Source organism: Ischnura elegans, chromosome 3 (genome assembly GCF_921293095.1).
Source record: "Ischnura elegans chromosome 3, ioIscEleg1.1, whole genome shotgun sequence".
NCBI classification, from domain to species: Eukaryota; Metazoa; Arthropoda; class Insecta; order Odonata; family Coenagrionidae; genus Ischnura; species Ischnura elegans.
In genome coordinates, this window is record NC_060248.1 from 64,225,772 (window position 1) to 64,245,020 (window position 19,249).

The 19,249-nt window shown below is 36.2% G+C and overlaps 3 protein-coding genes across 3 annotated transcripts in view; 1 reads left to right on the forward strand and 2 right to left on the reverse strand.

Moving 5' to 3' along the window:
- Positions 1-13: 13 nt before the first annotated feature.
- LOC124155930 (vacuolar protein sorting-associated protein 53 homolog) lies at positions 14-14,819 on the reverse strand. The gene is made up of 15 exons (XM_046530157.1): positions 14,581-14,819; positions 14,310-14,495; positions 13,970-14,184; positions 12,096-12,362; positions 11,153-11,368; positions 10,529-10,697; positions 10,229-10,422; positions 9,421-9,675; positions 8,919-9,071; positions 8,236-8,361; positions 7,595-7,673; positions 7,071-7,219; positions 6,810-6,965; positions 6,513-6,669; positions 14-479 (listed from the first exon to the last, which is right to left on the reverse strand). Exons 1-15 carry the CDS (start codon positions 14,671-14,673, stop codon positions 171-173), a joined length of 2,724 nt encoding a protein of 907 aa, XP_046386113.1. The 5' UTR covers positions 14,674-14,819; the 3' UTR covers positions 14-170.
- Positions 14,820-14,871: 52 nt separating this feature from the next.
- On the forward strand, positions 14,872-16,674 carry LOC124155931 (thioredoxin-related transmembrane protein 2 homolog). Its single transcript, XM_046530158.1, has 4 exons — positions 14,872-15,255; positions 15,334-15,517; positions 15,651-15,846; positions 16,131-16,674. Exons 1-4 carry the CDS (start codon positions 14,931-14,933, stop codon positions 16,272-16,274), a joined length of 849 nt encoding a protein of 282 aa, XP_046386114.1. The 5' UTR covers positions 14,872-14,930; the 3' UTR covers positions 16,275-16,674.
- Positions 16,675-16,680: 6 nt separating this feature from the next.
- LOC124155929 (probable ATP-dependent RNA helicase kurz) overlaps positions 16,681-19,249 on the reverse strand; it is a 36,696-nt gene continuing 34,127 nt past the window's right edge. Inside the window, exons 17-19 of the mRNA XM_046530156.1 lie at positions 18,353-18,521; positions 16,846-16,943; positions 16,681-16,765 (exon numbers count right to left, since the gene is read on the reverse strand). Coding sequence (XP_046386112.1) covers positions 16,683-16,765; positions 16,846-16,943; positions 18,353-18,521 — 350 coding nt within the window. The 3' untranslated portion in view covers positions 16,681-16,682. The remainder of the gene's footprint in view (positions 16,766-16,845; positions 16,944-18,352; positions 18,522-19,249) is intronic.

Here is a 19,249-nt window from a genome sequence, read left to right on the forward strand (position 1 = left end):
TTATACTCACAGCTTTTAATAATCGTTTAATTTTGGAATGTTATATAATGAAGGTAGAATTTGTAATTACCTTCTTCTGAAAGCTTTGGTCACAGTCTTGGATAAATAACAAGAAAATGAATAAACAAAATTCACAAAAAAATCTTTTGATCACTGAGTTATGAAGTCTATCAGATCCTCTTTTTTATAAGCTTTTCAAGTCTCTTGATTCGGCTGGACTCTTGCTCAGGAGATCCTACTCCAACAGGTGATGAACTAAGATTGGACACAGTTAGGTGACTAGCACCCGGATCACTAGCAGGTACCACATCAGTCTTTGGAAGAACAAGCGAAGAACTTCTGTTGGCTGGGTCACTCTCATCGTCTCCTTTAACTTGCAATCCCTCAGAGGCAATACCTCCCCAAGATGGGCTGGTGTGAATAGCTTGCTGAGATCTGAACATTTCCACCATGGCATTCTGGTCATTGCGTTTGAGACCCTGAAAGACAAGCTTAGTTAAAACAGGCCCCAAGACAGGTTTAAGAATAACTACTAATGCCGCTGTACCATACTTTTTTCAAATACCAGATACAGTGAAGAGGGAGCACTTCTGTACTTAATAAGATGACATATGACCACGGAATAGGCAGTAAATATAAATTTACGGATTCACCTTTTTCAGACAGGAAGTCACATTTGCTGCAAAAGTGTGTTAGCATTTGAAAATAATTGGTTCTATGACTTGATTCGGCTGGATTCTTGCGGGACTCTCAGGAGATCAGGAGAACTTTGACAGGTGATGAACTGAGATTGGACTGTCAGGTGACTAATAGCTTATATTCATGCAACATGAGCAAAAAACTTCTCCTTATTTCATCATTGAAAGTATGCCAAACCATAAGTCAATTCTTAAAATCCACATCTTATCCATATTTTTTTAAAAACGTTTATACACACAAGAATTTCCCTTTCCAGAGTGAATAGTGTACTACAATGTATAACCCTTCACGCCGAATGTTGGGTGGAGCCAATGAGCATTTACATATGCAGAAGACCTAACGTCAGTTAGAGCTGTAGTGGATTTTTCAACACAAATGACGAGGGAAGGGAAAAGACTGCAGAGGTAGCAATTGTCGGATGCATTCAGGCCCTGAGACCCAGGTAAGCGAGACCTAAGGGCCACTCCTCGGCAATTAAGCCTGACCCTCCCACTCATTTATGATCATCCTCGCTGCAGGAATCCACTTCGAAGTGGTTATATTGTCAATGGTTTTTGCAATCATATATTTTGTTGCATACTACATTTTTTACACTATGAAATAAATTCTTCAATTTGTTCTGTGCGTTATCAATTTTTAAACAAAATTTTAGCATTATAACAGAATTCTGAGCTTATAGTCTTAGTACCTTGTGTTCACTAACTTAGTTGTTATTAACACTAAAAATCCGTTTCAATTCCACAATACTTTAAAAAATATTAGTAATTCTTAAGGAAGAGTAAATTATTGGAAATAAAATGCGATATTTTGAAAAAAAAATACTGGTAACGCAATAAGTTGACCACGGACTCATGCTAAGATAGAGTTAGAGGGTCTAGTCCAAGGGCCGTGTGCCCTGTTGAGTTGGGTCCAAGATCTGAGGGATGAAAATACCAGGTTAACTCCAACCCAAAGAAAGGGCTCCACACAGAGAGGCTTAACGCCAGAGGTGAAATACAATTCCATACGATTCATGCAGCATTACATATATGACAACTATAACTAGTTCCTATACATATTCACACCAAATAAAAAAGGACAGCTTTTTCAGGTTAAAAAAAAGTGTTGATTGAGTATCTAACTTGTAATATTTGTAAGATATAGCTATTCTCGGCTTGTTCTTGTGAGAGAGGCTTCACATTCGTAATCAAAATACTGTAAAAATGCTCTCCATTGACATGTTATTTTTGATCATTGGTTTCATTTCGGGTATTCAAAGAACTGTGTTCAACTAAAAAAATTATCAAAAATAATAAGCTCTACTTTACAACCCTTCAATGGGTACACCCGTGGCATATTGCCACTTATTATAGTTCTTGAGCTCTCAGATTGGTGGCATTTGCATTTAATTCCAGCACCCTATTTCAATTTTCAACATACGAGGCAAAATTTCCAATAATCGGATCAATTACACTAGGGAACAATTTTTAACTTATTTTCTGCTGTTTTAAGTCAAAATAGGCAAGCTGATTTCAAAACTGTAGTCAGTTGTTTCTACGGCATCAAGTTTTTTCACTATTCCTTGTGCGTGACCACACTCAGCTTGGTGAAGATCTAAGTGACCCCAATGACGAATAATAACTTAAATGTAGCATATAATTATAAGGTGGATAAAGTGAGGAATGAGGAGGTGCTAGAAAGAGTTGGGGAAAGAACATAACTGAGAACTGTACTGCAGAGAAAGGGGAATTGGATCAGGCATACATATTTTAAGACAGAAGGGGATTTTAAATACAGCAGTCATGTGAACAGTGGAAGGAGAAAAGAGGAAGAAGGCTGAAGATGACAGATGCAGTGAGGTTACGAAGAAAGTACAGGGAAACTAAAGGGGACGCCTTGGACAAAATGAGGTGGAAACAACTTTGGCATTTGGGACCTGCCAGTGAAAGGCAGAAAACCAGCTGATGATGATAAGTTTTCCCATTTTTCCTCTCATTTATATCATGAATATTTTCCCTACATTATAACTCAGCCCATTTCATAAACCATCATTCCAATTCACATCCATAATGAAAAGCACTCGAATTCATAATGTCCAACTGTGTAAATAATCATTCACTTGTCCAGCTATCAAGACAATAGGGTGGTTTCCTATTTTTTTTAATTGCCTAAATTGAAAGATTATTACTCCTGGAGCACGTATTTCATGCTTCTAGATTTTTAAATGATGAAATCTATTTTTCGCAGTTAAATGAAAAGTGAAAATTTTCAAGTGCACAAAAACGCGACGGCTAAGTATGAATGCTTGGAAAAGCCCGTTTGACATCATTCTGGTTCCAGCTGCTGCCATGTGAGGCCACCTTTGTGCAAGGCTATGAGTGCCGCTACGATGCAGGCAGCTAGCAGGTAGTGCTTGGCTTTAATAAAGATTATCAATACCCTGTCAAACAAAGGAAACTTGCCGACCTTGGGCAATTTTAAAAGGTGATTATTAATATGTTTACCTGAGCTCTTTGCCTCATGCATACATTGGTAATCTCAGACAATGTAAAACTCCTGACTACTCGTATACCATCTAGGCACCTGTGACGCTGCGTGGAGTGGCATCGCATGGCCGCCAATCAGGCCTTTTTCAAATGAGGTTAAAATTGGCCATTAACATTCGTCTAAACTGGGATTTCTAAAACCAAATAATTTGTATATTATGAATACACTAATGGTGGGTAATGAATCGCAATTAAAGCCTTCCGTTTTGTTTGATGAAGGAAACTACCCTATTGTAACCTGATAATACTGCAACCACCATATCATTCATGAATTTCGGTAACATACAACAAGGTTTTTGCTGAAATACAAAATTTACAGAAAGTAATTCCTTAACACATAAATTTCTTGAGTAATTGGGTATACTGGGTGAGTAGTAATAGATATAAAGTTTAACCAACACCATTATTACTCTCCCTCTGCAAAGCTCTCCATAGTAAGGGAGTGCATATTAAGGACACTGCCAATTATATTTAACTACAGCAGACCCCGATTATCCGGCTGCGGTTTATCTGTGCCGCGGATTATCCGTGCATGAGTTTTACACTTCATCGATTTTTTCCGCAAACTTTATAAAAAGATTAATCGGATGCATAAGCACCAATACACTTGCATTTTAATGCAAATCTACAATGCGATTAGTGCTTCCATTAGAATTATCTTTATTTACTTTTAAGGGAATTATTTTATTTACTTTTAGACAAGGAATGTTTCTAGTTTACTTGGAGACGACAATCAGCAACAGGAAAAAAACTCTTGATTAATTTTAAAAGATTCTTCAATGGTTGAGATATCGCAAATTACGGGATATATTGTCTATAATTGTATGAAGTGGAACCTCGATCTATTGTTTTTCAGGGGGATGGACGAAAAAAACGATGAATGCGGGAATGTTTTGCTAGGTTGCCTATGTCCCAGGAAACGCAGGATTTTGGCGCGTAATTACGATATTCTTTAAAGGATTCAAACAAGATTTTAGCCAAAACAGGAATACTAGTACTTTATCGAGACACTTAGGTCATATTGTTGATTCGAATAATATCTCTTTCAAATATCCTAAAGGAACACGCCACCTCGCTAAAAAATGTTTGCGCTCCACTCGGCATTTACCCTGCCATTATGGATTTCTCTCTGATGTAAAAATCCATGAAACGCCATTTCCAGTACACGTATTCACGAGAGCAATGTGCATGTTATGCCTAATACAACCGCTTTCGCTAGCGCAGTGATTGGTTGTGAGATGGATCATATAGGCCAAAATAGTCAATTATTTGTGATTTTCCTGTCTACTAAATATATTTTTCATGTAATTTAGGCAATGTGTAAAGCGTGAACAATGTTGCGTTAATCGTCAGCGGAATGCCCGCCTGAACCTTGGCTTCATCCCACTTCTTGTTTTCACGAGGTAGCTCGCTCCACCCCGACCCCTACCGTCATGTGCTAGCGGACAGCCCGAGGCGTTCTCCAATATTCACGCGCTTCTATCCCGGATTCTTTTCTTCATATTCAATTATTTTCAGTCCATCTTTTAAAGTACTCACTTGTTTCTTCGGAAGGGAGATCGTCCGAAGACGGATAAAAATAAAACTAATAAAAATGAAACCTTACTTTATTAAACCCACACCGAAAACACTCCCTACTTTGAAGTCAACCCACCCTGGAAATTACGGAACCACTCGTGCGAGGTGAAGTTCGGAACTGATGCTATCGCATGTGTCTTATGCAGAACATACTGCAGAGGGTGAAGCATAAACATATGACTGCACCATAAAATTTTTTGTCCTAAAGAAAAGGCAACATACACATTCTTTTCTAATTAGCATAGCGCCAGATGAGTAGATGAATTCGGATTGTTAGTAGGGAGAAACAAAATATCCTGAGAAGATATCCCTACCTCAGCAACTCTTACAACTGAGACTAATAGTGTATCTCGTAAATTGATAATTGATAATAACCTGATATCATGTTTTCGGAAAAATGCCACATTAACTGCTGAGAAGCTCAGATACGAGGATATCGAGTTTCGCCAGAGATCACCATTGTATTTTCCAAATATTTCCTTGTTTTAAATGCTTAAATAACGCTTGAAATATGCCGTGTTTGGTCTCATTCTTTTTTGAAATGCGTGCGCTTTACAAATATTTCAATCTAATAAAAGTATAATGCCAATTGCCAAAATTCATTGTTGGACACCTTTTGGGCTAATAGGTGATTCATGCACAACTGACCTCCAGAAACTGAGAACTTTGAAGCACATAGGCTGAAAAAGGAGTGGGTGAGAAAAGGGGGGGAGCGAAACACGTTTCTATTGTTCTCGTGTAACTTAATATTATTTTCGAAGCTAAGGTCTTCGTAATACGACCCCTGCGCGAGTTGGGACCTTTTTTTATTTCAGAGAAGAGGAAAGCTTCAGAGGGGGAGGGGAGTACTGAATGGAGGGGGATAGTGGATCTTGGGAAATGCGCTAATGGAACTATCCCACGGCACTCAGCTTCTTTCTATAGTAATGGAGCAATAGGCATATGAGTAAAATCACGTTATCACTGCAAAAAGATCATGGTCGGGAAAAGAAAGCTCAAAATAATTCTGGAAAGCGATCTTAGATAACAGACAATGTGCATAGATAATACTTGATAGTTTGATTTGCCTATATTATGAAAATTACAAGAAATTACTGTGAAAGTTTGGATTATTTGTGCCCCCTCTCCCCATCAGTAGCCCAGATAATCAGGAGTAAGCTGTATTAGGCTTTTTTAAGAAATAAAATAAGCAGTAAAAAAAACTTCACCATAAATCTAATATGTATTCCACTTTTTCTAATGATTACATTTAAAAATAAAAGTATAGTACAGAGAGGTACAGAAAAAATACTACAGCTATACACTCAAGAAAATTGTTATGCATGAGAATAAAGGACTCTGGATAGTGTGTGCAGTAAGTGGTTCGGGTTAATTGTTTGAATCTTTCCATCATTAACAGATTCATCCTCGTATACTTCATAGCACAATCATAAGAAGACATAAGCTATTTTGTACTGTATTATTTTTGACACAACTTGCCATCCTCCAGCACCCTGGTAGCACAAGAGAGACATGCACCTCTTTACTTGAGTACTAGTAATTACCTGAGTAGGATTGAGTATTTTTCCAAATCGTACTGGCTAAAAGTATGATATATATACATGCTCCCACTGTTCTAAATATAAATAACCTTGCCAAGCACTCATTAGTAGCAATTAATGCAAGAAAAACTGAACCAGTAGCAATTAATGCAAGAAAAGCTGAACCAACCTTCATATCCAAGACTTTTTGGAATTCGGTCACATCAGACTCAGGCAAGAGTTTTACATACTGCTCCACAAATGCCTTAGCAGGAGCACCGGGGGCCATTACAACTTTTAGAAGCATCTCAGCTTTGGTCATTCCTTTCACAACCACTTTGGTGAAGCTATTTTCAGAAAAAAATAGAAATGAGAAAAGGCCTTTTTAATTATGTAAGCACAATATGAAAGAGATAAGATATATTACATATTCATTAATATGGCAATCTCTAAGTTAAGCAGTTGAATCTTAAACATAATTCCTTACCTTGCCGGAGCCTTTCTGTTCACTTGTGATCCAATAGAGGGAAGATCAAGAAGAACTGTTTTTAGCATGTGAGTATCAAGTAACAACTGTTCAGCTCCAACAGTGCTAATAGGTTTGCATTTGTAAATGTGCTGAATAAATTTTTGAATGAAAGACCTAGGAATAAAACCAATAAAAATAATAAGAACAAGAAATTCATCCTTCAAAAATAAAGTCCTTCAATAACTAACCCAGCATATCATTTAGTGAAAAACAACTTACATTGCAAATTTTATGCAGAACTGAGTGAAATACATTCGTGAGGATGCAAGATACTCTCTGATGGCAGGGACAGTTTGCTTTAAATGTCCAGTAATAGCCGTAACATAACTGCTTTGATCACCAACTGTTTCAATGCTCATCCACTGAATCTGAAGCGTGAAGGAACAAAGATGAGAATATTTTCATGAAATTATAATTTATTGATTTACACATGGCAAAACCACCCACAAATGAATGATCTGTGTACATAACAATCAAAGCAATATCATACATGATGTTTGAACTCCAAAATAAACTTTTTACTTAAAAAAATACCTTATTTGTACTTTTGATATGCAATTCTTTAACTAAGGAAATTCATTTCACTATTTATGACATTCTGAGTTTAAATAGACCAAGATATCTGACGCATAAAGACTTAACGAGAGATCTAGATTTATGCCTTGGTAATTAATTCTGAAAATTTGAAGTGATTTCCAATGAAAATATGTACCTTACATACCCATATTATGTTTAAAACATACCTTGGACATGGTAGTTAAAGCAGGCTCACATGCACTTTCCAAATCTTGGATAAGAAGCTGGATGCAATTTGATATGACCCTATAAATGAAAAAGAATCAAATAACACCAAGAAAATTTGAATCAGTGAGTCCATTATTTTGTTTGACTCAGACTCAGACAAAAATGTACTAGTAGCAAGAGCACTGATATTTACAATTCTTAGCACATTAAGCCACGGCAATTTATTAGTTACAAATGCAGTTAAGAAAGCCATTAGGCTTGATTTAATATATGTTACCCAGTTGCATATCATTAACTGGAGTAAAATGACTATTTCCATATTGCCTTCTTTTAATAATACCTTCACATTGAGGTACGTATAACCATACAGCTTGGGTAACAACAGCGGTAAAGATACTAATTGTTGGAACTTATAACAATGACAGAGCTTGAAAGCCTAGTGATTACGCATTGTTTTTTACCATTTCATTTTAATCAATTTCACAAGGAACTGGAAAAGTAAAAAAAATAGTTTTTTAATTTTAACATTGTCCGTGAGAAACCTAAGATACCTTAAAAGTATGCTAGGCTTTCTATAAAAAAACTGTGTGCTTTCATCAACTGAATATTTCAAAATGCAAAAGATTGTGTCCAACAATACCTGTGGAACATATCCTGCTCAGCTGAAAGATTTATTTTATCACAAAATGGAGGATCCACCTTCTCTTTAAGCTTTTCTTCTAACTGCTGAGTGGTATCCAAACAGTACTCAGCTGCTGTTAGAATGCTGTAACGCATAATAATTTCAGAAAAAAACTATGATCACAGTAAATCCTTGTATTTTACAATACCAAACATCAATCATGAGTACTAATTATTAGATAAACAAAATGAGATCACACAATCACAAAGAGATAATGTTCATTCACAAAAACTTAACTTGAGGAAAAAAATGTACCATTCGCACTTTTAAAAGGTGCTCGTGAAAGTAAAGAGATAATATTAGTTGAGGGTTTGGAGCACAATAAAAATCATATTTTAACTAGCAAAACAGTAAAATTATAACCGTAAGGATAAAAATGAATTTCAACATATCATTACGAGTAAAAGTAAAATCTTCCGCAGATAAAAGTCCAATTACAGTAGAACCATATGTTTCTAGGGTAATTATTCCAATTTTTCAGCTTTTCGTAGATAACTTCAATTATTATGACTCAATTTTCCTTTTACTTTCATTTAAAATCCTCCTACAGTTCTCTGAGGATACCCAGAAAAATCCAGAGAGGAGATTTTACAAATCATTTATACCACTAACTCAATATAGAAGATGACTGACTCACTCACCTGCACACTTTTTCCTGTTCTTCCCTGGTGTAACGAGTCACTTCACCTTCTTTCAGTAAGCTTTGAAAGTTCTGTATTATGCCAGACTTAGATAAATCTCGGAAATCTCTAGTAAGACTAGACATACTAGTCAGTGACCCAGGAGTTGATATTCTTCAAAAAATATAAGCATACACATTGTAAACATTAATTTCACAAACAATATAAATAAGTATGCGAAAAGGCTACACAAGTGTGAAATTATTACTTCATAAAAAAAAAATGATTTGGAGAGCTATGTCAAACCAATTCAACGATAGATGACATTTATGATGCCTTATATAAATTAACTGGTACATACTCATTTAAATAGCCAGTTCATGGTAATGGCTCATTGCCATTGTACAATAATAGCTGAGTCCAAAAATTTTAACTTTTAAAATTGAAAATTTTATCAGGGAATTATTTATCAAACCAATAACAGAATCTATAATGAAATGTACTTCTTTTTTACAATGCTTACTTTGGAAGGTTGTTTTGCAACAACTTGACTGCATACTCCTTCAAGTACTTCTGAAATGTTCCAGCCAAATCTAGCATTGGCTGACCAGTGCTCAGCTGGGCACATTGAACCAAACATTTCTTGTAAAAAATAAACAGATCTGCACAAGTGGACAAAACGCCCTCCCCATGGCCTCCACTGGATCCTGGCTCTACACTTTGTTGAACCTTCTTTTTCAGCTCCTCTTGGAACTGTTCCATCAATTCAGCAAGATTTCTGCAGCAAACGATCAGAAAATCAGTGTCAGATACAACTACAATGACTATTATCAATTTAAAAATATGGAAAATAATTTTATTCTACAACACTTATCCTGATCCTGATTACTTAATAAATAACTGTGTGAAACAAGTGACAGAGCATGACTAAGAGTAAAATCTTTTTCCTTAAAATATGTACATCACTAACAATATTTCATGCAGTCAGAAATACATCAGGGATATTCACAGTGTTATTAAATAAATACATGTATGTTATACCACATCATTATGAAAGTAAAGGGTTGGCTGTTTCAATTCAGCATCAAAAAATACATAAGATAACATTACATGTCTAAAAACTTGATTTTGAATTCATTTGAAGCATCATATCTATCTAATAATTCTTCAACAAAAGAATAGAGAGAGACTTGGGCCACTGAAAGCGTAGAGTGTGAATGCTCAACAATAGAAAATTAGTTGCTTGGTGCCTTATTCTAAGGATGAGGCATACAATACGAAAAGCATTCAAAATAGTCATACGTGATGATACTGATAAAACAAACAATTACCGGTCCACACTTTCAATGTATATATAAAGGTATGGTTCAAAGCATTTGCTGATAATTCCTTGAAAAGGAGAAGCTTTCGGTTTGATCCTTGGTAGGGCATTTAAATCCATCTTCTCAGGTGCCTCACTCCTTTCTTCAAAAGGGTCTGTGGATTTCTTATCAGGCTCTTCAAATGGATTCCCAGGGTCAGTAACCTATTGGTAAGATATTAGTTTTATAACCATTGCCATACACATAATACTAAATACCCTTATATCCATACAATAGTGATCATTAAAGAAGAAATTCTACATTGCTCACCTCTTTCCTAGTGTTTCTACTCCAGCTTTTCTCTTTCTCTTCAAGGGTAACACCAGAGAATCTCCTTGAAAGTAGAGTCTCAAAATTCATTGTTCTTTGAATGGCATATAAAAGGAGTTTCACATCAATTTCACTTTTTCTTCGGGCCATGATTTTGGACAGTTCATTTCTGGAAGAGGAGAAGATTTTCAATGACATAAAATTTTTACATCATCAAAATCATTACATTTTCATGAAAATATTAAAACAGCCCAGCATATATATTCGGGCCTGGGAGCTTAAAGGAGGGATTTTTTGTAAAAGGTAGGGCAAGTACAATCAGTAGTGAGATAAAACCTTCTCAAGGCCCAAGTAACAAAAGCCACTTTCATACATTCTATCACAAGGAGGCAATACTCCTAGATAGCATTTCCAAATGTAAAAATTATGTAATAAATACTACACATATGAATGACAAATTTTTTACTTCCAATTGCTTTGTTCAACTCAAAGAAAACCTAATTATGGTTGTCTCACAACTTAAGAGTGCCAAAAAAAATCAAAACAGAGATCATTGAACAAGGGCTTTTAAGAGTGAAGGAGAAAATAACTTTCATATTTCAGGCAAGCATAACAAAGTATCACCTCGTAATGTGACAAAACTCCACAGCAATCCTCTCTGAGACCTCCCATGAAGAAGGAAACATGGGTCCAAATTTTTCCTCAAACTCTACAAGATGCCGTTTCAACCATGCATGTCTACGGTCAACTTTATCCAGCCAAGCAGTGTCCTGGCTTTCCTGGAATAAGTGTGTATACTCTGCAAGCTGGAGGCCAATAAACCACTTTAAAAGTTCTCTCCTGATATGGAAAAATACAAATCACATAATCAACAATAATAAGTATTGCCCCAATAAAACTCTACACCTTAAAAAAACGAGATATAACAAAAATATTTTTAGATAAGTTAAACAATTCATGAAAATGAAAGCAATTCATAAAGAGATGTATATCACTTATTCTTAAGGCCTGGTTATACGATACATTAACATGCAGGAGTTTATGTCTAAATGCATGAACGCGTGAATGAACATGAAAATGCACCGCATTACCATCAAACTTGTGTGAACACATGAATAGAAAATAAAACTGTTCTAATTTGGTTCATGCATTTGCACATGTTCTGTTCCAAACCACCAGAATTTGTTCATATGTTCAAACATTAACTTGTATGTGCTAATGTTATATGTAATAAGGCCTTTGATATAGAAAGACTGAAATACACTATGGGCAATCTTTCTATCCAGACAAGTCAGGCCTTCATTAAGGAGTTAATCAGGGTTAGTGTGCCAATATGAGATCATAAGATGGAGTGAAACTTTCATCCCAACACATGTACAGGTATGAAACAAAAGAACAGGAATTCAGCATGCATGGGATAGTGTATGCATAGCTGATAAACACAAAAAAATGCACCAGTTAAGCTGCAAAATAATACTTGAGAATTAAAATATCAATTCATGCCATCAAGTCCCCCAGCATACAGAAGACTGACGTTGAATTAATGGCTAAAATAAAAATAACTCACTTCACTTTTGGATCCAATACTGATATCACCAGACATGCCTCAGCCAACTGTCTATTTGGAGTGAAATGTTTTGCATTTGGCCCAGAGAATGCCTCTTTGAAGTCAGCGGTTATCTGCTCTGCTAACGCAGCTCTAATACGCGAAACTTCTTCTCCCAACTCCCTTATCTGAGGAATATCCATATAGTTCCTGAAGTGTTCCATCACCTCAATAACAGCTTGCAAAGGCATTACAATATCACCATAGTGCCTTTTCTTGGTCAGAATCCTTAAAATGAATCATACAATGTGTTATTACAATGAACACGATGAAAACTATAAATCAAATAAAAACTTTGCAAGAGATTAGACGGTGAAGACATACATATATGTATAATAGCTAAAATTATAGGCATGCATACTACATTATTTATTTAAAAAATTGTTGACACTTCACCCCTTTCTCATGGAAGATTAGAATGGACATTAACACATTTACACCAACAGATTTCAATACATAACTGTTAAGACTTGCGCCACATGTCTCCCATGCATTGCTGTAACATCAAATTTTTGTGTAATGGACCCTATTTTCCTTTCTTTGTCTTTGCTTGTTTCTATAGCTTCCTTATTTTTTTATCTGTAGCAATTCTCTATGGCTAAGCTATCTATGAACAGGTTAACAATGAGCTCAAGTTAAAGGGAGAATCACATAGTAAACTGCAATTGCATAGGCCTGGAAGTTCCTGCACACTGTCCTCTTAAATTTGTAGTAGATGAGGAAATATTGGTTTTGATCAGTGACAGATTAAGAGAGGGTCTAAGGGTATCCAATTTACACAAGATAAAATTGTTATTTTGTTCAGAGCCCCACTATTGCTGAGAGGTTATAACCCAAATAAATCTAAATAAATAAATGATAAATACAAACGCAAGATAAATCTTCCAAGCCCCCCCTGCCCCTATCCTGGATCCAAGGCATGAAATTTTTTCCCTCATAGTGTCTACCTGGAAATACAACCGCTGAGGAGACCATTAGCCAAGGGCAACTAGCTTTTGAAACCATTTTTGAATGAAATTTATGGATTTCCGATGCGTGTGAAATGCAAATTTACAGCAATATATTAGTTATATTAGTATCAGCAACCGGCATACCATCAAAGCTCCCTCAAAGCAAATTTATGGCTATGTGTTGGGTACCTATTGGGATCATGCAAAAAATGAGGGCAAACCCAATCCACTGGAACCTATTTGCTCCCAGCAAAGTATAAATTCTGAAAATAGGTATAATCAGGCAGGGGCGCAGCTAGGAATTAAGTCTGGGGGGGTTTAGGTGCAACTAATACCAGGGTGTGTGGGGGTATGGTATACCCGCCAGGATAAGCGATAGGTGCGAGATTAATAAATTGCGGAATTTTAAGTTGAAAATGGTGAGTTGTACGGTTGTATGAGGGATATTTTATTAATCCTTACACTAATCTATTAGTAATATGAATCCAATGAAGAAAAATGGATTGAACTTCAAAATTTCTCTGAGCTCTGGGGGGGCGGGGGGGTTAATCCCCCAAACCCCCCCCCCCCCCACGCTGCACCACTGTAATCAGGGTCATCTCTAATTCTCATCTAAAATTTTACTAGTAAACATTTGTTTCATGCCAAATAGTTGCAAAGTACACGTAATGTTTACACTTCTGCAGAGGTTGCTGCAATGGCAAGGTTTGTAGGCCGACCAACCAACCACCTCAAGTACATATATATAGTTTCAAATGCATCTTGAATATTTAAAATTTCTACCAATTATTTTCATGTCCTTTTTGATACATATGGTTGGAATTAAAGCAAACAATTTAATCAAGTCTACCTTTAACGAAAACATAATGAATGTAACCAGCTTACTGTAAACTGTCCACTCCCTCAACCAGCATATGCAAATGATTCAAGGTGGTAATAGCAGAGGTAAGATTTCTTTTCGCGCAGTCCAGCTGCTTAATGTCTCTCGTAATCTCTTTTACCATTTCCTCTGACTGTTCTGCTTTAGCTTTGATGTCTTTGATATGCACAAATAATTGTCTAATGACTTTTTGGGCTTCTTCCAAAGCTTCCTTTCCATCCTAATTTGGAACGACAAGAATTTGTATGAATGAATAATAGAAAATAAAAAAACTGACTTATTAAAAATATTCAGGCATATTTATCGCAGCCATCAGCACACATTCCCTTGATATCATTCACATACCTGTCCAACATTGGTTTGACCTCGGACAACGGATCGGATCTCATCATCTATGGTGCGTATTTTGCAATGCATATTATTGACAACATCGTCGATGTTGGACAGGGACTGCTCCGTGGGAAATAACGAGTTGATGTAGTCGACAGCATTAAAATCCGGCTGATCCAACGGATCACTACTTGGTAAAACCTACGCCAACGAAACAAAGAGTTAGATTTTCGGAATTTAACGACAAAAATTGAACCTCATATCACATAAATACATGGAATATCACCTGATCGATCGCATGCTGAACTTCTGGGGGAAAATTCGCCGACACTATTGCACTCTCCTCGTCCACATACTCATCGTCTTCCAATAACGACATTGTTACGAGCTACATAAATAAAATAATTAAAATATCAACTAGTAATCTGTACAGCAACCGTCCTCTGAACGCGCATCATATCCTCATTTTAGTTTCATTTTACAAGTGAATTCAATACTCTTTCTTCAGGGACACAACAAAATACATCATATGGAAGCAATAAATGAATAGCGATTGTAGGATTGAGGTTAACAAATGAAAGACACCTTCCGTTGCAATTAACACCGTTTCTAGAGCAGCAGGAAGAAAGGGTTGAAATGGGGTTCTTAAAAGATATTAAACGGTTAACTGAGCCTTATTTTGTAGTGAATATAATTTTAAGCTTATCGTACTTGATCGCAAAACGAGTAACATTTGTGTGCAATGTATTGTTTCCTGGTGCCGAGTGTGAACTTGATATGCGTGAATCGGAAATATTATTTTTTCTGCTTATAGTTGTTATGATTAGAACCAGAAAATCAGGCAGTGTTACTATGATAAATTATTTGTCATCAAGCTTTGTATACACGAAGGTGGCGAATTTAATTTTATGGTTCTACGCTGATGCACGGATGGGCATTGTTTATGGTGTAATATTTGTGTGTAAGTGGGTGCCACCTGCTCATATATTATAGAATTCTGTTATGTTTTAGCCGTCTAACCCTTCTTTCTTCACCGCAGTATTAGCATTGTTACTCCCTGAACCTACGATATCTGGCCCTGAGAATATTGTGTACTTCCGAGCGTCAGGATTGGACGAGGAATTGGAGCGGAACAAAAAGGTTACATGGCTTGTAGTGTTCTACACGGCTTGGAACCCAAGCTGTGTTAACTTCGCACCAGTTTACTCTAGATTGTCTTACGAGTAAGTGATATTAGTCCAGTTTTGTCGTACTTCGGGGATACGAAATTGGAGTTCATTTTATTCAACAAACACATAGTTAAGAACTACAGCGCTTAAAAAAATCGAAAAATAATTGTTAAAATTCTATCAATAGGTATGCCTTAGAGAATCTCAAGTTTGGAAAGGTTGACATTGGCCGCTTTCCGGAGGTAGCAAGAAAATATAGAATTAGTGATTCAGCCACTAGTAAGCAACTTCCCACTATAATACTGTTTAAGGAGGGAAAAGAAGTTACTCGCCGTCCAGCTGTCGACTCTAAGGGAAAAATAATGAAGTTCTTCTTCTCAGAGGTGAGGCATTTTATTTTTAACTGCGTGAGCTTATCCGTCCATCGCGGTGGAATTTTAGAATTATTTTTTGTCACTGGCTAGTAAATGATTGCAAGTGACTGAATCAACTGCTCTCCCTTAATATAGCTTTGATTCCATTTTAAGCTGTTGAATACCATGTGTTGCATTCTAATACTTTCTTGATAACTCAATAGCCAAGAAACTTCCATTGTATGGGCATTGATAATACCTTTTCCTGCAGAAAAATAGAGAATATAGCCTTGTATACCCTCCCTCCATTTCAGGATAATGTGAAAGCTGCGTTTGATCTCAATAACCTTTACAATGAATGCAAGTCCAATCCACTGAAAACACCAAAAAAGAAGAAGCAAATCACTGAGGGGGGTGATAATGGTGATATGTCCTCTAATCACCTGAAAGAAGAATAAGATTTTTTAATGATATTGTGTGCTAAGTTGAAGTAATCCCAGAGATACTATCAGAATCACATCGGCAGCACAAGAGAATTGTGCCTCTGCATTTAAGATACCCACCACTATTGTGTGTTCCGGTATGTTGGCCTGGTAGCCATTATATTAGATGGATAGTTTTCAAGCTACCTTAATGGAGTAAAATTGTCTCGATTAATTGTTAATTGCTTTACGTTCAACTGATTTGTTATAGATATTTATACTTATGTATATGAATTGTTATCATCTTTCAACGTCATGTCCTCACCCTTCTCATTTTATACTTTTATTTTTTGTAGATGAGAAAAGACGGATTTTTTTAAAACTTTGTTTATTTTAACTAAAATCATTAAATAAACTGTACATATTTTAGAGTGAATTGCGGTATTATTCTTCCAATGGAGGCCATATAAGGGAAACTTCATTGTGGGCAGATTCCGGAAGCCACTTCAAATACGCAGACAGTAAATCTAGAACAGAAAAGATCAATTACACCAAACTTCTTTCAAGGGTTAAAATCCATTTCTAATGATTATAGAAGTAAGCTTACATGTTGGTTCCTTCCTCCACATTTTCATCAATTCACCTTTTGAGTCAACTCCATGAGATGTTAGAGCTGAAAGAATTATTTCAGTACGAGACTGCATCCTATAAAAAGTTAACATCATATTAAGAAACATTACAGTCCAAATCTATTACCCATCATAAACTTTATATTTAAAGGAATTGAAAAGTCATCGACAAAGTACAAATTTGCTTGTACACTGCCTTTTACTGTCGTTCCATGCATGCCAGGAATTATCTCAGTTTTGTGGCCTAATTTTTATTTATTTTCTGCTTCCTGCAGTCTTATCAACATTTAAAACACTAAACTGAACCTCCCTATAGTGAGATATGTTCTGTTAACCAAGTTTTGATGCAATGACAATTCGGCCAGAATTTGATGCCTTCTGACTTGTCACTAGGTTTCTGATCTGTTTTGGGTGAGATTGATAGTAATTCCTTGAATTATCTTGATGTTGCAGTCCTGATGTGGAATAGTATTTAAATTAATATCCATAGCCATAATTAGGGTAAGGAATGGAGGGTGGAAAGAAACTCAATATGTATTGGAATAATTCTCCATTTTAGCCAACGTTTCAAGCTCCGACTCTGGGCTCTTCCTCAGGGCTGCTACATGTAATTTTCTTTTGTTTTTTTTTTTAATAAAACAACATGCAGCAGCCCTGAGGATAAGCCCCGAGTCAGAGCTTGAAATGCAGGCTAAATGGATAATTTAACCTGTTCGGAATCCCGAAAAGGGTTTACCCACAAGAAATAAAGATGTTATACTGAAGTTTTCTTTTCACGATGATACCTCTTTCCTTACATTGTTCACACATCTCCAACATGCAACTTTCGACCAATTATTTTTACGCTTAGAATATAACTGTGAAGAGTAGTTCACAGTTATATGCTATCAATGCTATCTATCATATCGTCTGCAAAAAAAAGTGAAATTTGTCTTTTTCTCTTACTTAACAAATTTGATGTCACAAAGCAACTGAGCCGTTAGATGGATGATTGACTGGATATTGGAAATAATGGGTTTATATAGAACACCCGGGCACACAGGCATTAAATACAAACATCACCAAAGCTCAGAAACTAAAATACGCAGCAATTAGCCACAGATCCACCTACAATAAGGTTAAGCCAAATCATGGCTGGTGGCAAAACTTGGGTTCACAAATCCTTGCATAGCTATAAAATCTTAATGAAACTTTGCCTAGCAAATAAAATCAAAGAAAAATGTTTGGTCAAGGAATTTTTCCCCTCCATGGTAGTACAGACCCCCTATACTGCTTATGACAACACTATGCAACCACTTGCTGGCACTCTTTAATCAATTCTGACCTAGAGAGTCAGCATGTGAACTCAACCTTCGCATACCAAAACCCCCTTCTCATGAAGTCATTATTAGTCCCATAATTTCTTTACTAGGAGGTTTTACTGTACACCTGAGATTTACAGATGGATAGAGAAAAATATTTTGAGATGCACATGTATGTACATACCGAGCCCAGCTTTTCAGCATGATGTTTGGAACAGATAGTAGAGAAGATTTATAAGATTTTAATCTAGGAAAGACTTCCCCTTCCAACAAAAACACAGCAAACCACTTGTATCTCTCTAGTCCAGGGGGGTAGTCAACTTCAATAATAGGCAAAGACCATGCAGCTCGACCTTAATAAAAAAATAAGGCACACAATAAATATATATAAAATAGAATTAGTTTCAAGAATTAAGTGCTACAAACCATGAACTCTTTAAGACATTGCTTTGTTAAACAGTACATAGAAGAAATGTGGGAGAACATTTTCCCCTACTCCCTAAGTAGAAAAACGAGCTATGGAAAGAAATTGCCTCAGAACAAAAATGAGAGCATCAGAGAGGTATTTCACTATTACTGAGGAAATCCAGACCTTGAAGAAAGCACTGGTTCTTTTTGCATTCACTTTTTCATATTGGCATCAAATGTTGCAAAAACATAAGAAAGAATTCTGCTTTGAGATTGTTACAAGCAAGGGGTTCATGGTGGTGACTCCATCAAAACAAGAGACTATTCACATCAGAAAGGGAAATTTGTTAAAGCTAGTCACTTAACAAATAAGTACAGTGCAACCTCGATATAACGACACCCCACGGTGCACTAATAAACACTCGCTATATCGAATTGTCGCTTTACCGGAGGTGGAGCAAATAATAGCCAATATACCTGTTGCGAACAGATATACAGGAACAGGAGTGGTGCGGCGACAGATAAACATCTATCCGATAAACGTAAGCATAAATCCAGACGAAAGGCGATGTTTTTTTGCATCACTAAATTTCCTTACTCAAATAACGACTAACTGATCAAACAATTTATAAGCGCCGCACTGAATAAAAATCATGCAAAGCATTGTTTCGTC